This window comes from Schistocerca americana, chromosome 3, assembly GCF_021461395.2.
Source record: "Schistocerca americana isolate TAMUIC-IGC-003095 chromosome 3, iqSchAmer2.1, whole genome shotgun sequence".
Lineage (NCBI taxonomy): Eukaryota > Metazoa > Arthropoda > Insecta > Orthoptera > Acrididae > Schistocerca > Schistocerca americana.
Window position 1 is genome coordinate 374,209,100 of NC_060121.1, and position 22,750 is coordinate 374,231,849.

A 22,750-nucleotide genomic window follows, 5' to 3' on the forward strand; every position below is an offset into this window, starting at 1 on the left:
TGTTCGCAGAATTTCAGGTACGCATTTTAATCTTCTGGCAAGTATGGCATCATGCCATAGTAACGAACCAAACACAAGATTATGTAGTAATGTTGCTCCTAGAAAATTGGCTTTCCAAAAACCACACTGAAAAGCTTTAGCAGAATTTTACATGCCTGCCTACCGTGAAAATGTTTTTCGATCACAAGATGTGTTTCAACAGTTGTCAGGCACCTCATCTAGGTTTGATGTTATATCTTAATTTGTACTGTTTACCTCTTAAATTTACAAAACCTCATTTGTCAGTGAGCTATAGCACTCTGTGTTTTATCATCATAACTCCCTACATGGTTTACATGCACAAAAAAGACCAATATTTGTAACTGGGAAATCTGGGAATATTTTTTCTTGTCTGCATATACACCCTGAAGAAAACAGTTTTATAGAAGAATATGTTATGCACAGTTTCATTATACTATGGCTCTGCACAGGCGTGGTGTTTTTTCAGTGAACATATATAGAGTAACTAACTGCACTTTGTGTATTTTAATTTACTGTTTGGTGAATAAACTCTCATTGTGCTGGCTGTTATGATCCCAATTTTAAAATTGTTTCTTACATTGAGTAGTGTATGTTGTTATTGTTGTAAACATTTCTTCAGCTTCACATTTACTGAATTTCATTTACAAAATATAACTAAAACACATCAAGGTCAAATATTTTTAAAAGGGAAACAGAAAAAAAGAGACCAGAGAAATCTCAAGTACTGCATATTTAGTAGTCCTCCCTGCATATCTTCCTTTCAAGTTTACACTTCGATGTATAGTTGTGTGGGGAGACAGATGTAGAAGTAACTTTTGGGTGTATCCCAGGAAAGTGTGTTGGGTCGATTTCTGTCCATGTTGTTTACTAATGATCTCGCAGACAATATTAATAGTAACCTCAGACTTTGTGTAGCTGATGAAGTCATCTATAATGAATTGCAGTCTAAATGAAGCTGTACAAATATTCAGTCAGACCTTGATAAGATTTAAAATTGGTGCAGTGATTGGCAGGTTGCTTTAAAGATCAAAAATGCAAAATTGTGCACTTAAAAACATAGTATGTGGGTGTGACACTTAGCAGGGATGTCAAGTGGAATGAACACGTGGACTCAGTTGTGAGTAAAGCAGGTAGCAGAATTCGATGTATTGGTAGAATACTAAGGAAATTCAGTCTGTCTGTAAAGGAGATTGCTTATAAATCACTCGTGTGATGTGGCCTAGAACATTGCTGAAGTGTGTGGGACACAAACCAAATAGGATTAGCAGGGGATATTGAATGTATATAGAGAAGGGCAGCATGAATAGTCACAGGTTTGTTTGACCCATGGGAGAGAGTGACTGAGATGTTGAAAGAACTGAACTGGCAGACTCTTGAAGAGACGTAAACTATCCTTAGGAAGTCTGCTGACCAGGTTTCAAGAACCAGCTTTAAATGATGAATCTAGGAATATACTATCTATCACCCCCTGCACATTGCTCCCATAGGGATCGTGAAGATAAGATTAAGTTAATCACAGCTTACTCTTTTTCTCATGCTCTATACGTGAAAGGATTGGGAAAAAGCCCTAATAACTGGTACAGTGGGATGTACCCTCTGCTATACACTTCACAGTGGTTCACAGAGTTTAGATGTAGAAACAGGTGTTGGAGTAGGGTGAGGAAAGGAATATGGCAGCAGAAGGATGAAAACTGTACTAGTCACGAATGGGGATTGGGATAGGGGCAGGCATGGCTCTCGGTGGATGTCGCAAAATGTGGATTAACACGGGAGATGTTCAGTGTTGGGATGCTGAGAGAACTGTAGAAAACGTCAAGAGAAGTATGGTGAGGGCAGTGAGTGACAATATGGCCTCAAATGGATACTAACAGAAGTGTAAACCAGGAGACTATAGGAAGTATAGTGTGTTTTTAAAGACTTCGACAAAGTTATAAGAATATTTGGATAATTTTCACAGCTTTGTGGCCATGTGAATGTAGTGGCAGCTTTTTGATGTTCAGCTGATGATAGAGGTCAAAATGAAAAGTACTTCTGTTTATTGTTGTCTGTAGAGTGAGTAATGTATTTGAATGTAGTGCTTTAGCTATGCTATGTTAACAAGTTTTTTGTTAATATACACTTTTGAGCAATGAATAAAATGTGTTTGCCATGTTCGGGAGATATTTGTCCTCATACAAGGAGGATTCTATAAGTAATGCATCCATATTCTTCCCGATGCAATAGGTGGAGGGTGATGTTAACTTCAAAATATGCCTGATATCAGTCTCATCTCACCTGCTGGAGAGTCAGGATGTGCATTCCCATGAACCCAATTTTGCAGTTACGAGCACAGCATAGTGGATCGTTCTGTGAAACAACATTACACTATCAGATTTTGTGTTAAATGTGAGAAGTCAGCCACTGAACAGTTTCTATTTATTCAGTAGGTCTTTGGAAGTGATTGCTTGTCCAAATCACAATTTCTTTGATGGCTCCAGTCATTCAAGGAGGGTTGAGAGGATATCGCTAACAAAGCTGACCATGAACCTCCATCAACCTTCCAGATCAACGAAAATGTGATGTGTATGCATGATTGTTCGAATTCAGATTGTTGAACCTTCAGTCATTAATGGAAACTTGATAATCATCACAGATACAGCCATTTATCGCATTGAAACTGAATATTAGAACATGCAAAAGGTATGTGCCAAATTGGTCCCAAGTGTTCAATGAACAGATGGACATGTGAATGCCTCAGTAACAAGAACTCTTGGAAATGTGTGAAAATTATCCTAATTTTTTTAATACTCAGTTATGAATCATGAGTAGGTCCCAGAGATGAAAAGACAGAGTTCAGAGTGGCACACACCAGCATCACCGTGGCCCAAGAATGCACACATGAGCCAGTCCTGATCATAGCCATGCCCATTGTCCTCTTTGGTGTCAGAGAAGTTGTCTACTAAATATTTGTAAGTATGAGGACCATGCTTTGGAAATGACCATAATACTGAAAAGCAGTGTCACACGCCTTCAAGGATGAGGGATAATTGCCAAGCCCCAGTACCTCCAATGTCACAGAATTTCTGTCCAGGACCCACACCCCATTGCTTTCCCATCTTCCCTATAGTCCTGATCTAACACCCACAGACTCCCCCCCCCCCCCCCCCATCCCCATCCCCATCCCCATCCCCATCCTCCTCCTCCTCCTCCTCCTCCCTTAAAAGGAGGCCTGAAACATTGGGACACAACTGAAAACAGTCGGGCTCATGTTATATCATCTCTAAAGGATATTCCAGAGAAGGCTTTCTAGGATGCCTTCCAGGCCTGGAAACACCACCTCCAGAAGTGTAATGATACGGAGGGGGCTGTTCTGTAAATTTTTGACTACAAATTTATTCATTAAATGACATTTTATGGATATGCTCAAATTACTTTTGGAACCCACCTTGTGTGATGGTGATGTCATTTGTCACTTTTGTCTCTGTCTTAGTGATAGTTGCAAACATTGTGAGCAAGAGATTGTGGCACATTTATTCATGACATCATGCTAGGATAAGTCAGACCTGAAGTGGAGTGGACCTCAGTTCAGGTAATATTGCCACCACAAGGGCCAACAACATGTGAATAGTACAGATCATCATGCACTAACTTATGTTGTACATTTGGATACACTGAGCATAGTATAGCATTAACTTTGCAGTTTAATACTTTGGGGGGGGGGGGGGGTGATTCAGAACCTTCTCTTCATTATTGGCTGCTCTAGATACTGGTGTCTCATTTATTTTCCTGTCTACTGCTAAAACATCGCACCTCCATAATGTAGTTGGTTGTTTTCATTCATCTCATTGCTTGTGTTCCAGTCAGAAACTTTCCGTACGTACAAAATAAATCAACTTTTTCTCTGAAGCATTGTTCTTGAGGAAGAGGTCAAGTCTTAGCAGTACAAAATTCAGTGTGCTATGTTTTTAACCATGTTCATTGACAATCCTTTTGCAGATAACTAGTTAATAGCTTTCAAGATAAATTCTTTTTTCATTTTCATAGAGAATTAACGTGACAAGTGCACCAAGAACATTTAACCCAACATATCTATCGTGAAAGCCTTCATGGCTATATTTTCATTTACTGTTCCCGATGTTAATGTTTCCCAACTAGTCTTGACTGTTATCTTAAGTTTGTTGGCGAAAAAACATGTTTGAGCTTCTTCCGTATGTGGTGGAAGATATAAATAAAAGTGATTATGATATATTTGTCTGTGACACACAAGTGGCAGCCTGAGCTGCTTAATTAGCATTGCATTGAGTTGTACAGAGACAAGCAGTAATACCAGGTGCAGTGTTGCTCTTTCTTAATAAAAGCTGTGTCACACTAATGGAGCTCCTGCAATGTCTTTTTGAAATCTAGAGATATATATACTTTAAATATAATAGAGGGAAATATTCCACGTGGGAAAAATACATCTAAAAATATATCTAAAATATCTATCTTTGTTTTTAGAAATATATACTTTGGAAGACCATTTCCAATTTTGCTCTTGTAGGAAGCATGTAATCTGTAAATTACGAGGTGTGTTCAAAAAGAAACCGAAATTTTGCTATATCTGCTTTATTGCTTATTGTACAACATCTTAAGCACTGTCCCCTTCAAAATAGTCCCCTCTACTGGGAATACACCGTTTCCAACGTTTCTTCCAGTTTTGGAACACCTCCTGGAACACATTTTGTGGGATGGTGCGCAGGTTTCTTGTCGAATTGTCCTGTATCTCCTCCATGGTTGGAAACTACGTCCTTTCAATGTGTTTTCAGTTTGGGATACAGGAAAAAGTCTGCTGGAGCAAGGTCTGGAGAATATGGCAGATGGGGCACAACGGGTATGTGGTGTTTTGCTGGATAGCTGCAGACAAGGAGTGATGCGTGAGCTGGCACATTGTCATGATGCAACATCCAACTCTGGTTTTCCCACAATTCTTCCTGTGCACAGCATCCCTCATGTGCACTAGGATTCCCTACCAGACTTCCTGATTTACCATCTGAGCACATGGCACAAATTCATGATGGATAATGACTTTGTAGTCAAAAAACACAACCAACATCACCTGGATCTTTGACCGACTCATGCATTCTGTTTTTGGACGAGGTGACCATTTGCCCACCCACTGCGTCGGCTCCATCTTCGTTCCAGCAACCTAGTCGCACACCCACACTTCGTCGTCTGTTATGTTCTTTGTTCTTAGGAAAGTCGTCATTGTCATTAGCAGGAGCAAGTATTTCCTTACACATTTCAACATGGGTTTGTTTCTTATCTTCAATCAACAAATGTGCTACGAATTTTGCACAGACACAATGCATCTTAAGTTTTTCACTCAAAATTTGATGGCATGATTGTACACTGACGCCCACCTCCTCAGCAACTTCCCGTAAGGTTAAACAACAATTTCTGCAACTCACAGCACGAATACTATCCACATGACCATCATCTGTTGATGTGGAAGGACGTCCGGACTTGGAATCGTCACAGACCGACATTCTGCCCTGTTGAAAATGTTAAAATCACATACATTGATAGTTCTTCAAGCTCCTTCATTGCATTAATCCAATGAGCAGGTTGTACATGTGCTTACTTCAACGGCTGTGGTTCGCTTGCTAATTGGCCGAGCGACACGAGGCAAATAGCAATTTGTTGTCTAAACCTGCCGCTAGGTGAGCTCAGTAGCCGCAGTGCACTCTCTCTGCTGGTTGGTGCACTACTTCAAAAGTTTGGTTTCTATTTAAACAGACCTTTTATGTTTCTTGCTTGTATATATGTTATTTGTCACTTACCGAATGAAAAGGTTATTCAAAAATGCAACAAATTTATAATCCAGTACAGTGATGTTTAAGGTTCCCTCCCACTAGCAGCAATCTTCAAATTAAATTGTTCTTAAAATAGCAAAATGTTCATTGGCATCCAGAGGCTGCTCACATCCAGTGCACAGAATGAGCCTAATCTTGTGTGCCATTGTGCTTCCAACTACAGTTAGATAAGATGAAAAATTCATTATTTGCTACATCTCTAATGCCATTACATGCCCTTTTTTAAAAATGTGCTTAAATCATTGTTGAAAGTTTCATGGTGACCTTCATAGTGCCTTCATCCCATGTCATTTCTCCCAGTGAAAAACTGATGCGCTGTTATCGGAATAACATCTATAAGTTGCTGAGGGCTGTATATATGGCAGTTTTTTGGCGTCAGGCATTTTCTTGTGGAACTATGAATGAATTGAGGACCTAACTGAAACTACATGTTTCCACTGTACACCTATTTACAATTTGCTAATGAGACACCATTCCAATGTGCACTGAGTTGAAGTACAGTTATTGAATGTAGTTATGATTTGTGTATGGCTGGTTTTGTTCGTTTTCCACTTACAAAGTTGTAAGATGCACTAGGCAAGTGTTACGCAGTGTGTTGAAAGTTCATCTACACTGAATTTCACTTTTCATTGTGTGTCTCTATTCCATTGGTTTTATACATTTTTTTTTTTTTTTTTATGTCAAACTAATAATTTTTTGATTTGATTTCAGAAACAGTCATTTAGCATGCCAGCATTGGCAGCTGTTACCAAACTTTTTGAAGCCTCATATGCAGATTTAGGACCACTGCATGCAGGAACTGTGGAGATCCCAGGCATTGGTATTGCTTCCTTGGTAAGTAACGCTGCCAGGATAGAATGCAGTGCTTACATTTTTCCTTCTTTGTTTCTAACCAAAAGGACATAGTAATTTGCAAGTAAGTCAATAAAAAATATACTGCGCACGAGATAAAATGCCAGGTCATGTCTTATCTCCTGTCTGCTTGCTCAGATTTAGATTATGAGTGGCTGCTGTAAATCAGTAGTGACAAAAACTGGCATGTTTTCTCTGTGACAATTTCCTCAAGACAACAGTTTCAGGTATCACATGACAGTATTAAGTTCTGAGAGTGAGACTGATTTGTTGTCAAAGACTACATTTAAGTACCTTATATAGCTCATTGACATATACTTTCCTCATTTTATGATGAGAAAAAGCTTGACATTTGGTGTGTAATACAATCACTACAAACAGCCATCTTTATTGCTGGCTGCATTACCATCATTCTATATGATTCACACAATTTTGATTGCAGTAAACTGATACTGCAGTGTTCAGCTTTAGCATGTCAGTGGAGAAGGTGTTACAAATTCATCTAAATAAAAATTCTGTGCAATTTCCACATTTATTTACGTGTATGGGGACAGTCAAATGAAAACAAGACAGATGGTAAAAAGGAAGTAAACTGTTCATTATTTCGAAAGTAACTGCCATAACTGTTAATACATTTATTCCAATGTGAGAGACAATGGACAATGCCTTCAAGGAAAAATGTTTGCAGTTACCTACTGAATCATGATTGTACACTCGTGCACAACTTCATGTGAAGAAAATTGACAACCACAATGTCTTTCTTCAGGGCTCCAAAAATATGGAAATTGCATGGGGTGAGATCTGGACTGTATGGTGGATGTGTTAATGGCTTGGCAGTGGAACTTCTACAGCGTAGTCAAAACAAACTTCGGCAATACATGGACAGGTATTATACTGCAGCATGATGATGCCATTTTGACTATGCTGCAGAAGTTTCATTGGGAAGCCATTACACTTCCTCCATAAAGTCTTGATCTCTCCCCATGCAATTTCCATATTTTTGGAGCACTGAAGAAAGACATTCATGCCGCCAGTTTGGTTTGGATGAAAAGGTGCACGCCTGGGTAGTCACAGTTCCGCAGGTAACTACAACCTTTTTTCTGTGAAGGCATTGACCATCTGGTCTTACAGGGATTAACAGTTGTGGCAATTACTTTTGAAATAATGAACAGTTTACTTACTTTTTAGGGTTCTGTACCTTAATCGGTAAAAACGGCACCCTTATAGGATTGCTTTGTTTTTAGGGTTCTGTACCTTAATCGGTAAAAACGACACCCTTATAAGATTGCTTTGTTGACTGTCTGTGTGCGACTGTTAAAAATGCTTTTTCTCGGGAACAGATAGATGTATCAAGTTGAAATTTATGTCACGTACTGAGGTCTGCAGTCCCTTGGCAGTATGAAACATTGAAACTTCTAAGACAGTGCAGTCAAAAGATACGGCCATTTATGTCACATATTTTAGTACTCTCAAACTCACTTATCAAAACCTATAGGGTACTTCCCATTGGCCTAGAATCATAAAATTTGGAAAAATGAAAGTGTCACAGTACAACCAAAGGAAAAACATCCAAGGACTCTAAATTTGTAAATATATCACATGAAATAAATAATTTTTTTTTTATTTTTTTTTTTGCTCCGTCTGTTAAGACTCCTTTTTCTTAGGAATGGGTAGACATATCAGGTTGGAATTTATGTCACTACTAGAGGTCTATGACCCTTTGTGGTACAAAAATTGAAGCATGTCCAGTTAAAAGGTACGGGGCCATTTATGTCACGTTTTGATACTCGCAAACCCACTCATCAAAACCTATAGCATATTTCCTATTGGGATAGAATCACGAAATTTGACAAGAAACAAAGTTTCACAATAGAAACAAAGGAAAATCTGAAATAGGTAAATTTGTAATTACATCACACACAAAAAACTTTTTGTCATTTGTTATCTGACTGACTGTCTGTGCATCTGTCTGTGTTTCTAAGCAGGGCAGTCAAAGGTCACATATATTGATACTCGCAGACTCACTCATCTAAACCTGCCTGACACTTTCCTTTGGTGCAGAATCATGAAATTTGGAAAAATGAAAGGTTTCACAGTACCGCCAAAGGAAAAAAAATCTGAAAACTGTAAATTTGTAATTATATCACACAAAAAAATATTTCTCTGTCATTTATGACCCAATGTGGAACTTGAAATTAAAACAATCAGTAGTTCTCAATTCAGGCTGGCTGAGTCGCAGTGGTAAAAGTCAAACACCAGGCAAGGAATAACTTCATTGGTCATACGTCGCATTTTGAAATTTGTCCATCATCAGATATCCAGAAGTCATTATTGCACATAGATATGGCGTTTCAAGTTGCATGTGAAACAAATATTCACAGACTAGTCTCAAGTGTTTCTTTAACATACAACTTGAAATGCCACATCTACATGCAGTAGTGGCTGCTGGATATTTGATGCTGAATAAATTCCGAAGCATGTCATATGAGCAATAAAGCCATTCTTTGCTTGATATTTGACTTTTACCATTGTGACACAGTCACCTAAATGGAGAACTAACGATTGCTATAATAATGGCTTCCTGCCTCCTGCAAGACTTGAAGTCACATTTATATTACTGACATTGAAACATTCTTGGAATCCTGGAACTGATATTGTGCCAGTATCAACATCAATAATAGGCAAAAATGGTCAAGATTCTCGATTCCTAGGTTACATGAACTTACATAATTAAGTTCATATATAACTTCAGTGCCTGAATCCTACATGCACCTGGCCATTATTATTATTATTATTATTATTATTATCTTTCACATTTGAGTAGCCTGCTCCTTATACAAGCCAATTCCCAAATTATCCTTTGTGTGAGGCCATGTGTGCCAGATTCACATGCCAATTTGAATTTCGAAATTATGATATTTTATTTTACTGTTAGTTCACTGATTGTGTGAGTACTCACGTGTATCGTGAAATATTGTGAATTTTCGAACATTTGCAAGTGCCACAAAAAACTTGTACTATATTGTCAATTGTAAACATAATTTGTACATTTTAGATACTTTTTGTCAACAGAATTGTCTTTCAAAAACAATCGTTCCATAATTTTATTGTATAACTACATGAAAAAATAGGTATAGTTTTTAGAAGTTTAAAACTCTTGCAAACATATACTTTTGAGAACTAACCCCGTTCATTGTACTAAATGCTCCAGTTCTTAAAGGGAATTATTAATACTTTTGGCTTAACATATCTAGAAATTAAAAGAGAATCAGCAGAGCTGTTTTGAAGTTATTTATTTACTATTCTGTAAAACATAGCACCAGCCACAACGCAGAACATTGTTCTCGGACATGGTGTGACTTAGTTTACATTTAAAGCAGTTGGAAATCACCCTGTTTATTGTCCAATGATTGGGAGTTGCTGCAAATTGGTGTGTTGGGAGAGCTCTTGAGACTCGTGTATTAGAGATACCAAAGTGCCTCAACAACTATCCTCTCCTCTGGATCCTGTCTCTACTACAGACTACAGGAAGTACAGGATCTGTCACTATTCATCCACTTGACTGAGTGGCAGGTCAGTAGTAGGTCAAGGCACCCTGTACAAGGGAGACAGGACCAGAAAGAACTCGGTGTGTTATACCAGTCCTCCTAATGAACAAGTTGAAGGTGCTGTCTTTCACTGAAACCAAAACTAAGTCTGGAAGTGTCCACCTGTTGGCAAACTTGTTGTGTGCTGTATAAAGAGAGAGCAAATGAGAAATGATTGGAGTCTATTAAGTGTCGGCAATTCGAACATACAGTGCATAATGATAAGGAAATTGGTGCACTCGGTGAGTGTGATTCACTGACTCATTCAGCATGTTGAAAAGGCTAAGCTGCTGGCAAGTGAGGGAACAAGGTGCAACCAATTGCAGATTTTGACGCACTTTGGAACAATTGATGCTTATCGTCTGGATCATACTTCGTAGAAAAGATTGAGAAAATTAGCCTTGCTACGGAGTTTCAGTGAAGGTCACAATTTGCAGCATAGCCTCAGTACTGATCGTGGCCTCCTAGTTCTAAGACAAGTGGAAGGATTGAACCAGAGTCTTCGGATGTTCTGTGACAATCTAGGCTGTGACTTCCTCAACTTGCACCGTAGGGTTAAGAACTGTATGGTCCCTCTAAACAGGTCAGATGTGCACTTTTACAATCAGAGGCTGCTACCCAGGTAGCTGACTGTGTGTACAGTGCACACAGGGTTTTTAGAGTAGGCAGCTTGTCATCCAGTCCAGATAATGATAGCTGTAGGGGACCCAAAGGTGACAGCATAAGATCCAGTATTAAAATCGTAGTGGTTAACTGCTGAAGCAATGGCAGTAAAGTGTCAAAAAATTTGAAGCACTCCTAAAATGCTGTGGAGCTCACATTATACTATGTACAGAAAACTGGCCAAGGCCCAAAATTGATAGCAGTGAATTATTTGCGGTAAATTTAACCCTGTATCGAAAGTATAGGCTAATGGTAAATGGTATTTCTCACTGTTGACAAGAAACTAAAATCCATCAAGATAGAGATATAAATTTAAACTGCATGTGAGATTGTCTGGGCAAGACTCAATACCAAAGATGAGCATTAACTTATAATCAGATCCTTCTATCAACCACCAGAATGACTTTCAGATGTAACTGAAATCTTGAGAGAAAACCTAAGTTTACTAGTAGGTAAGTTCCCCAATCATACTGTCATCATTGGAGGAGACTTAAATCTTCAACAATTGTTGATGAGCCCCATCAAAAAGTCCTAATAAGTGGTACAGTGAGACGTACTCTCTGCCATTCACTTCACAGTTGTTTGCAGAGTAGATGGGTAGATGTAGATGATGATGACAATGATGACATCGGTGATGGTGACCTGCTAATATGTTGCGCGTTCTGAGAATTCTTTCACCCAAGATTGATTAATCTCCTGATGTCTCATTTCCAATATCTTGTCATAGAATCCCTCAAACCCATGAGCAGCACCTCATCCTCTAACATTAGTAAGAATATCCCTTTACCTTAGTTCTTGGCTTGCAGTTGTTTTTCCTGCTATCAGTTATGTGCAAATGTGTGCCATTGCGCGCGCACACACACACACACACACACACACACACACACACACACACACACACACACACACACACACACACACGAGAGAGAGAGAGAGAGAGAGAGAGAGAGAGAAATTGACTGTAGTGTTCACAAGGAATAGTAAGTATTTCAGGATGTGATACTATAAACTAATTTGAATAAAACATTCCACATAACATGCATCCAATTTTCATTGGTTACAGAGAGAAGTTTTCAGCTTTCATGTTGGTACTCCATACACTATGGGTTTATTCATCCTTTTTTTAGGTTCAAGTCGTGAAGCTATTCTTGAATTTACATAATTGATTTCTTTCAACTGTGAATTTTTTGCCAAGTCTGCTGTAATTTGGAATGCTACGCTGGTATTCACTGCTGGAGAGTTCTTAACCTGGGTACCAATTCTGTGAATGTGATCTGTCAGTCATGTGTTTGTATGTTTGTAATTACCTTTATCATGAAGATTTCCATTTCTACACTCGTGTCATTTTTTGAAGTTGTTTGTCATGCTATGTAGTGCCACTCGTATCTGCATCGAACTTAATCACCAGTTGCAGGAAAGCGCTGTGATAACGGAAGATTACATTTGCTTCTCACTAGCTACGAAATCACGTAACCACTTCTTTTCAAAATCATTTTGTATTTAACAGTCCCCATAACACTTTCAGCATATCAATTAAACATTCACATTTGAGCTCTTAGTAACCAGACTCATTGTCAGACAGATCATTAGTATCCCAAAGTCAAGAAGTAAGTACATAAGTAATTAAGTAATTCCAAGTGTTTTTCTTTTCAAAACATTAGCCATTCTTGTCATAACCTCCTCTTCTTTGGCATCCACGGCACCTCCAAGTCATGACATCAAAAGTGTAAATGGCTTCTTCCCACCAGTAAAATATTCGTTCTTCATCGTGCCTTGTGGCTGTACTGTGCTTACATTTGTGTCTTATATCTGTACATAAAAAGAAGTGTGTGTAGTGTAATAGTGGCACTTTCTTCGTATTAACCAAGCAACAACAATTGCCATATACCTCTGTCACATGCACCTTACCTTGTGTATTTACATTTTAGGACATCATAATATCCTTTCCAGAGTCATACATACTATTTTTATTCCCCCCGTCCCACCCAATAATGTGCCATTCCTAACTTGTGCCTTAGGTACGATTGAATTAACTCTAATGGTCTGTGTCATCTGTCCATGACCGTGCATTATGTGTGTGATACCAAACAATTCCGACTTCCTCCTGTGAAAATAGGTTGTAATAGCCACTATGTGATATGGATAAAGGAAGGGTTACTGCAACAATAACATATGCATCTGGAAAGAGGGAGAATAGTGTTGGCACTCCTATCAGATGAGAGATAGGGAAAGAATAACAATAGGCATGTTCAGATCGAAGAAAGAAAGACAGTAGACTCCAAAGACTTAATTTCCTTCCCACCTCCTACCCCAATGTCATCTACCTGATGAGTATTTCAATGTGACACTGGAGGACAAAGAGTGGTAAGTGTGCCCTACAGAATTGACTTGTCATAGTTTCACTGATAAGGCCCCAGAAATTGATCTTAACACTCCCTTATTCATACTCTATAGAGATTTGGTAGTCACACATCAGTCATTTGTAGTCGGGCATCTTAACATCACTATCAATCACATACTATCGTGTGAATCATATGTATGTATTCATATGAATACACAATATAGTCCTTGCAAGTAATTCGTATTTTTGTGCTTAATGTTTTATAAAATTTATTCCTTTGCTCTGTGTAGCAATTACACACTCATTGTCTTGCTATTGCTACTGCTGAACTTGATATAAGTATAGTAGCTGTCGTAGGGAATTCATTTCCTGTACAAAGGATCACATTCTCCTGAGGTCATATGAATTTCTTTAATGTATCAATATTGTAAAGTCCTTTGTGTTGGCCCTTTCTTTTGTCCACCAAAAACTCTGCTTTAGGATGTGGCGTCCCCACTGTCATTAAAGGTCCATTAGATCTACGAAAAAATTTACCCATCTGCTTCTTTAAGTTAGAGTTCTGCCAGAATGAAATGATAATTAAATTGACACCCTAGCTTCAAACAGGCGTTGGTATATAACGTGAGGGACATGTTGAAAATGTGTGCCCCGACTGGGAATCGAACCTGAGATCTCCTGCTTACATGGCAGATGCTCTATCCATCTGAGCCACCCAGGGCACAGAGGATGGTGCACCTGCAGGGACTTATCCCTTACACACTCCCCGTGAAACCCACATTCCCAACATGTCCACACCACTACATTCGTAGCGCGCCTTATAGATCTTTGCCCATCGCACTCATTATTCGTGGCAGATTAATCTACCAACTCCCGTACAAGTTGGAGCATAGCGTGTGCATTCGCACAAGAAGGACAATGGCCGGGTAGCCATATTTTAACTATATATGAAACTAGTATCTGTTTCCGAAAGGACAGATACCATCGATGCAGCTTCTCTAGAATGAAATTATAATTAAATCGACACCCTAGCTACAAACAGGCATTGATATACGACATTGGGGACATGTTGAAAATGCGTGCCCCGACTGGGACTTGAACCCGGGATCTCCTGCTTACATGACATACGCTCTATCCATCTGAGCCACCGAGGGCACAGAGGATGGTGCGCCTACAGGGACTTATCCCTTGCACACTCCTCGTGAGACCCACATTCCCAACATGTCCACACCACTACATCACTACATTCGTAGTGCGCCTTATAGATGTTTGCCCATCACTCTCATTACTCATGGCAGATTAATCTACCAATGGTATCTGTTCTTTTGGGAATAGATACTATCTTCGTATATAGTTAAAATATGACTATTGGCCATTGACCTTCTTGTGCGAACGCACATGCTATGCCCCAACTCGTACAGGTTTCGGTAGATCCACATTAAACATTAGCAGCCACCATGGATCCAGTGACATGACAAACACTCTACAGCTTTTAATGTGTATACTTTACACTCAGGTGTCACACAATTGACATACCTGGTAGTAGAGACGATGATTGTCCAGGGGAGGGTGAAGCAAGTTTTGTAAATATCACAGACCCACATTAGAGTTGTGCTTAAAAAAAGGGATCAGATAATTTTTTATTTTTTTTTTTTACATTTTTGTTTCACTTTTAATGTTAGAACTGATTAAAATAAAACTATCAGAAAACTTTATTTTTATTATTATTTTTTGCTAATACAAAAATTGTTAGAAACCTTGTAATTTACAGTCATCTAACAGAAAAATATTAAATAGGATCTGCCATTAACCATTAGGTTTGACATGTTTGAAGTTAGTACCACAGTTTTACCTGACAATGTATTGACTTTAAGGAAATGGGCTACATGTGACAGATGCTAGATGTGGTACGTAAAGTAGAATTAAATAAAAAGTGGTGAAGTATTACCGCAGATTCGGCACCAGTCGCTCCTCCACAGAAATTGCAGTACCATCTGCGTAGCCATTTCTGGTCCAATAATATTTAAGATATATTGAAAACTAGGTTGCGACATTAGCAACTGCCTGAAGAAGTGCTCTGGATACTTTTTGAGCTTTCAATAGAACTGGTGAAAGGACCCATACTTACGACATTCTGCATTCATAGGATGCACTCCATACTTCCTCTTTTTATTCTCCTTGGCAATAACCAAAATTACGGCAAACGAATCACTATCACTGTCATCAGATGATGCATGGAATATCTTTTATGCTTCACACCACTACAGGTAAATGCACACTGCTAGTTATGAACAACTGCAGGGTTGACTACTCCTGGCTGCAAGTAAATAGCTGTGCCAGCAATGAGGGTACAGTGTAAATGCACCAAGGCTCCCAGCAAGGTGCGATGTACCAGCAGCGTGCAGCGAGGTCCAAGCTATGATGCAGCATACACGTACTCTTACCCCCCCCCCCCCCCCCCCCCCAAGTCATATGGTATAAATTCTTCCTGCAATTGCTCTATTTCACCAGATTGGAATTGACCTCTTGGGGAGGTTTCCTAAGCTGACAAATGAGAATAAATAAATAGTAGCATGCTCTATTATCTCGTTTGCCCTGCTCTCACCGGGGCTTTACTGACAGGTGACTCTCTGGAAATTACCTGGATCTAGTAGAAGTAATTTTGAAGATGGAGCTCCGCATGTAATGATTTCTGATCATGAAAAAGTGATTCAGTCAAGACTGGTTTCAGATGAAATTTGACAATGCAGTATTATTGTTCATAGGATGACAATTACCTACCACCTGCAGCTAAATGGCCACGTGGAAAATTTTAGTAAGAAGTTGATAGATATGCTCTGAGAGTAGTTTGATGTAGAACAGAGAGACTGGAATACTGCATCAAGCACAACAGTGTAAAATACCATAGGTATCACTCTTTATGTTTCCTCATCCACAGATGAGAAGATTAGATATGATGAATAGTTTCTTTCTATTTTAATGTGATGATGCTCAGGATAAGTACATGAAACAGTTTGTCACTAGAACTGAACAAGCAAGACAGTTAGCATATATAAAGACCTTGGATACCCATGGTAAGGATGTGACAGCAAACGCTGTCCTTTGAACTACAATCCATGTGGCTGTGTACAGATTTTTACACCGATGCACAGGGCCAGGCTATCATAAAACCTATGAAGGTGCTACATTGGCTCTTAACTGAATCGTACAAGGTGGACAAAGTAAAACTGGCCCAGAAAATATTTACAGTATGACTGGAGCAGGATTGACCCTTGTAAATGAACATCACAGAAGATGCTGTAAGTGGCCACCATTGACTTCAATGCCACACTTTGCTTGATTTATCAAACTGTGACATGCATAACAGCTCTGCCTGCGGGATAGCAGCAATAGCGTTTTCAGTGTCCTGCAATAGAACTTGCAGTGTGTAAGGATTATTTAAGTCCACTCGACCCTTCAATTTGCTCCACAGGTAAAAATCACAGGGAGATAAATCACGCAATCGAGATGGCCGGGTGAGTGCAGTACCTCTGCAGATTGTCCTCACCCCACTGAACACATCATGCACATGTGACAATGTTGTCAAGCTGGTGTGTGCTGTTGTTCTGTCATTGCCAAAAATATCCATACAGTCAGTCATCTTCTGTGAGTTGATCCACATATGGACTAAACAGTTTCCAGACATACCCATTAGCATTAATTTTTTGGTGAAAGGACAATGTTACAATGCAGACACCAGACACTGTGCACCAAACACCAATCTTGAGAGATTATACAGCAATCTTGAGATTATACACCAATCTTGAGATTATAAAATGGCCCTTCAGGGTACTGATGGGGATTTCCTGATGCATAATGTCACTTGTTCTCTGGATTCACAAACCCTGATTGGCTTAACCATACCTCATCTGAAGATATGAAAAACTGAGAATCCAAAACTCCTCATTCTGCTTCATTCAGAAACCAGTGGCAGAAGTCAACACATGGAAGTTTCCAGTGTTTTCTGTGATTAGCAGTTTTCATTTCATTAACAAGAGTCAGTTCCACTTCAGTCTTATAATTTTTTTCTGGGCCAGTTTTGTTTTCCCCACCTTGTAAATGCTTTTCAGATATCGCCAAGGATGATGATGCTACACTGAGGAAATTAAAGAACAGAGATGTCATCCATGTCCTTTGCATGTCCTATTGTAATTCTGAACCCCAGGTCAATGATAGGGCTTCCAGTACAAGAAGCAAGAAGACTCATCTGATGATTGCAATACTGTTAGGGAAGTAACTCCACTTGAACTTCACAGTGACTGTGAGGACATGCAACACGATCAGCATACAAAGATACATCAGTGTCATGATATGAGGAACTGCAGATTAGATCCAGATCCAGGAACCTATAGTCCAGTCTGAAACAGCAGGTCACTGTTTCGCATGGGGGACTACATGTCGGTCACTGTTTCAATTTCCACCATCTGCAGTTATTTATCATGTGGCATTTGTGGTGATTCCTAGAAAGTTTTAGGACATTCTTATGTATGAAATATTCCAATGTACTGGGACATTCTATACATGTACAAATATCAATACCCTCTGTGGAGTCAGGCAATTTAGTCCAGTGTAGTCCAGGCTTTCAGACAGTCGTTCTTCCCGCGAACCATACGCGACTGGAACAGGAAAGGGAGGTAATGACAGTGGCACGTAAAGTGCACTCCGCCACACACCGTTGGGTGGCTTGCGGAGTATAAATGTAGATGTAGATGTAGATTTATGAAGATGACCATGCTCTTGTAACTGGCACTTGATTCCAGATTCCATGTGGCAATATTCTTCCTCTCATTATATTTCCCCTGCACTTATCACTTCATATGAATGAAAAGCCACACATTGTCAACACTGAAATATCCAACAGTATCTCCCAAGTAGTTAAAGAACTAGGTCTTGGGTAGATACAGATGCCGTCACATGATTGAATTTGTTTTTTCTACATATATCATTTAAAACAGACTTCTTTCAGAATTTATTGTTCTGTCCTCTGTCAAAATTATTCATAAAATCTTAAAAACCAGAGTAGTTACATTTTTAATAATGGTATAAATGCAGAAATTGCTGACTATTGTTTTACAATTTCAGAAATGAAGTTTATTTAATTTACTTGCTGGCTGTCTGACTTTTTAAATAATGTTAATGTTGGGTTTTACTTTTATGGACAGATTTTTTAGGCAGACAAATTTATTCCACATTTTCTAATAAAGCCCACCACAGTTATTTCAGAAACTAAATATTAATTTGAAATTTCTCATTAACATGTTTTCTCACAAATCAGATATACTTTTAGCAACAGAACAATCACAGTTACAAAAGAATAATGCCGGATTTCCTAATTGTAATTTCTACAAATTGTGGAACTTGTGTTATTTGTGAAAATGTGTTTGAATGTGGCACATTTCAAACTATAAAATTTTGAAAAAAGATGTAGAAGACAAAAAAGACTAAAATGAAATACAGGGTGGTTCAAAAAGAAAGAACAGATTTCACTTGTTTGTTATAGACAAATTATGAAAGGTAGAAACACATTGCACATATCACCAAATAGAGGAAGGTTAAAAGTTTTATGTTCACACAGGCACTGTATCATACACTAAACATGAGCACCATGCATTGCTTGTAAAACATCAAAACAGTAGTCCATTTCATTCCACACACAAATCAACATTTCCTTGTTTTTTGAATCGACAGCTTCAGCAGTTTGATTTCTCAGTCTTTAAAGAGTAGTTGTTGTCGGTGGGACAAATACTGTCTTTTTATGTACCTCCACAGAAAAAAAATTGTAAGGTGGACTTCTGAGGGCTCCTTGTGAACACATCTCAGTTATGCTCGATATTTTCATCAGACATGCATGGCCGACCAATGCTCTTCCCTTTGCGTATGCAACCAACTAACAAGAATTTGGTATACCAATCATAATTCTGCTTGTGTAGAGGTGCTTCTTGCTGAATCGACGCTGGACTGCACGGTGTACTTCATCTATGAATTGACTTCACACAAATTCCAGCACATAAAATAATTTCTCTTGTGGTATACTCACCTGGTTGCTACAAATAAACAACAGTGCAGCTGTGTCAGGACTTTGACTCTTCCTCTATGTTTTATAGTTTGTCTGTAATAAACAATTGAAATCTGTTCTTTCTTATTTAATCATCCTGTATAAAAATGAGAACCATATTAGTGGGTTTGAAATTTTGAAATCTTAAATGTTGAATATATCCTTGAAAATAAAATATACCTACAAAGAATTTTTGTATTGTGGTAACAAATTTAAGTTATCCTTTTAGTAGCATACGCATGAGGACAGTTCATCTTGTAAAATAGTGTTGACATTTCAAGCTATAGTTGTACAAATATAAGAAAGAAAATGAATACCATTTGTATTAGAAATAATATGAAAGCAAGTGGACTCGTTCCACCTTGTCATATTTCATGCTGTATTAAAGTTTTAAAATACTCAATTAATAATGTACATTTTTCTTTATGAGGCCATTGTTATTTTGTGTTTCATTGTATATCATTTTAAATTAATGACTGAAAGGAACTTCAGTTTTTCATTTAAATTTAAAAATCAATACAGAGTTTATGGAGTGTTAGATAATGAAGTGTGTGCTGTGTGGGTGTATGCATAATGATCTTATTCTCCATTGCTACTATCTATCTATCTCTCTCTCTTACTGGTAACATTTCAAAAATTGTGTGGTTGATACGTGTTGTTATCTTAGGTTTCACTTGTATTCTTGTATCGAAAGTTGAGTGTTTGTTGCTACATAACTGTATTATGTTATTGCAGTAAAATATACTATTCTTACTCTAAGAGAGAACATCTTTATTTTGCAGCTCTCTTCAGGAAAGATCCAAATCACATTCAGGGACCATACATTACTCACTATTGATGCAAATAGTAGTGGGCTGATGTTCACTAATAGAGATGGGACAACAAATCACTATCACCATAGTGATCCCATCCCTGATGAGCTACATCATCACTTGGAACATATACCTTGTGTTGTAAAGTCCTTGCTTACTGCATGTAATTCTCATGATTCTCATATCCTTAAAAATACAAAATGAAATGTTGAACATATTGGAGTCAGTGCTGATGAAAAAGAAGTATCAGTACTGATAGAAATCTCAAACTACTAGAAGTACCATTTCTACGTGCAGTTGCTCATTTCTTATATATATCCTGAATACTGTGACATGTTTTTTGTGCGTCTGGACAAAAACAAAGTAAATTTTATTTACAATAATATTACTCTGTGATTTGCAACAAGATCCCAGTAGCTGTTCTTTATGACTGATAAAATATTTGATTCATGTAAATATGTGTTATATGGAAGGAAATGAATTATATCATATGGTAAGAAATTTTACAGAGTTAGTTCTCACAATATTTTATGCATATGTCTATTTTTATGTAATGGTTAGAATATCCCTCATCTTCATTTGTATTTAAGTTTTGTATGTGAGAAATAATAATAATAATGTTCCTACCAAGTAGAGCACAATCCACAGTCTACTTTATCATTCACTTATTCTTTGCCACATCCTACCTTCCTCTGTCTTAGTCCTAAAACTTCATGGAACTAAAAACATCACATTTGCTATGGAGGAAGAGCAATGAGAGAGTGAAAAGATGGCAGTGCCTTGAAAGCTATGTCAAGCTTACACATTAGCTTATGCAAGTTTTTCCTTTTGAAAGTGCTCTTTTCATTGGCAGTATATACTTCCTTCAGTTCAAATGTGTTTTCCTGTCCATTGAACTACGCTGAAAATAATCTGACTTATTTTTATGTAAAAGTGTCACTTCAGCAATTTCACATGCTGATAGTTTTATTTTAGTACATACATATATATATATATATAGATGAAGATTATAGTCTCATGGGCTGTGTTTTACGTGCAATCGGATGTAAAAGAGTATTTTATTGTGTGAGATAGTATTTAAACATATATTACTTCCTGGAAGTAGTAATTGTGCCAGACAAAATAACATAATGTACAAATCTGTTTGTGCTATTAATAAGTAATCTATTTTAGAAATTGTTTTATACTTTATGTATTTCAAAAATAAATATGTTAAAATGAAATCCTTATAACCTTATATTTCATGTAGCCTAAAATAAATGCAAATGGGATTGTATGTAGTAGTGAAGTAAAGAAAATTGAATTTGGTTTTTATTATAATGTTGTAGAAACACAACATCAGGATTCACACCAACCAACTTTTATTCTGCTTTCACATGAAGGGATACACTGAGACACTGCTTGAATTAGGAATCAGTACAATCACACTTAACCAGAGAATACTGTAAAGCACAATCTAACAGCTGAGCTTACAATTGTCAGGTAAACATTAGTCCTGCCGAGGGCCTGATGCGTCAGGGTATGTAAGGCTGTTTTATACACGGTGCCGTGCTTGCTGTTCCATTCTGTGCCAATGTGCAGCAACCTCGTTAGGTAGGTTGTGAAGATGCAAGCTGTTTGATTTTGTGTGCTCCCTCTGTAGCGTTACAACACTCCTTCCCCCTTGGGTAAAAGTGTTTGCTGTGGAGAATATGTCATGCCATCGCCGGAGATTATGCTCTGAAATGGCGTGGGCGTGGCCAGGTGCAGTGCTCACTCCCCACACGAGACCATAAGGGTACACCAGCAATGGAGGTGTAGTATCCATGTCCACATCTGGACAGGCACTTAGCGATGGAGGCAGTAGAGAAGGCGGCATCAGCGATGGGCTACAGAGATGGAGGAGGCATGGCGATGACTTCTTAGCCCGGTGTTGGCGGCACTGAGAACGAAGATGACACAAGAGCCAGAGAGGGCATGGACCCTGCTGCAGGTACCAATCCACATGGTGGTGGTGGCTGCAGGGGCAGAGTGCTCTCTGGTCTGTGGTCAGTCATGTACAGATGGAGCTGGTCTTAGTACCATGACACCAAGCCATTGGAGGTGCACATGACGCAGAGGCAGTGGGCCTCATCATGATGGATGATCTTCGGTATCCACTTAGAGCGCTGGCCAAACCCTCTGGCCTAGACAGTGGAGTCCAGACAGATTTGCTGTGAGGTAGGCATCGGCGGGTGGCTGGGCATCGGCTGAAGCAGATGGAGTAGTGTACATGGCTGGTGGCCATGAAGCAGCTCTGCTGGGCTGCAGTTGCTGCCTGAAGTGAACCTATATGAACTCAAGAACCTATCAACAGCTTCCTCAGGAGAAGACTGACTGACATATTTTTTCTTCTGAGTTTTGAAAGTACAGATGAGCCGCTCTGCCTCATCATTGGACTGGAGATGAAAAGGAGGGGTTATAATGTACCAGAAGCCACTCTTTGTACCAAAATCTTGAGAAAAAAGCTATGGGCCATTGTGTGTCACAAGCGTATGCAGCAATCCTTCTAAGGAAAAAATCTTTCAGAGGGC

General features: G+C 38.6%; 1 protein-coding gene across 1 annotated transcript in view; it reads left to right on the top strand.

The window, feature by feature from the left end:
• Positions 1-21,325, top strand: part of LOC124605393 (serine/threonine-protein kinase PLK4) — a 234,523-nt gene extending 213,198 nt beyond the window's left edge. The window contains exons 14-15 of the mRNA XM_047137037.1: positions 6,564-6,686; positions 20,169-21,325. Of these exons, the coding sequence (XP_046992993.1) occupies positions 6,564-6,686; positions 20,169-20,402 (357 nt within the window). The 3' untranslated portion in view covers positions 20,403-21,325. The remainder of the gene's footprint in view (positions 1-6,563; positions 6,687-20,168) is intronic.
• Positions 21,326-22,750: the final 1,425 nt, after the last annotated feature.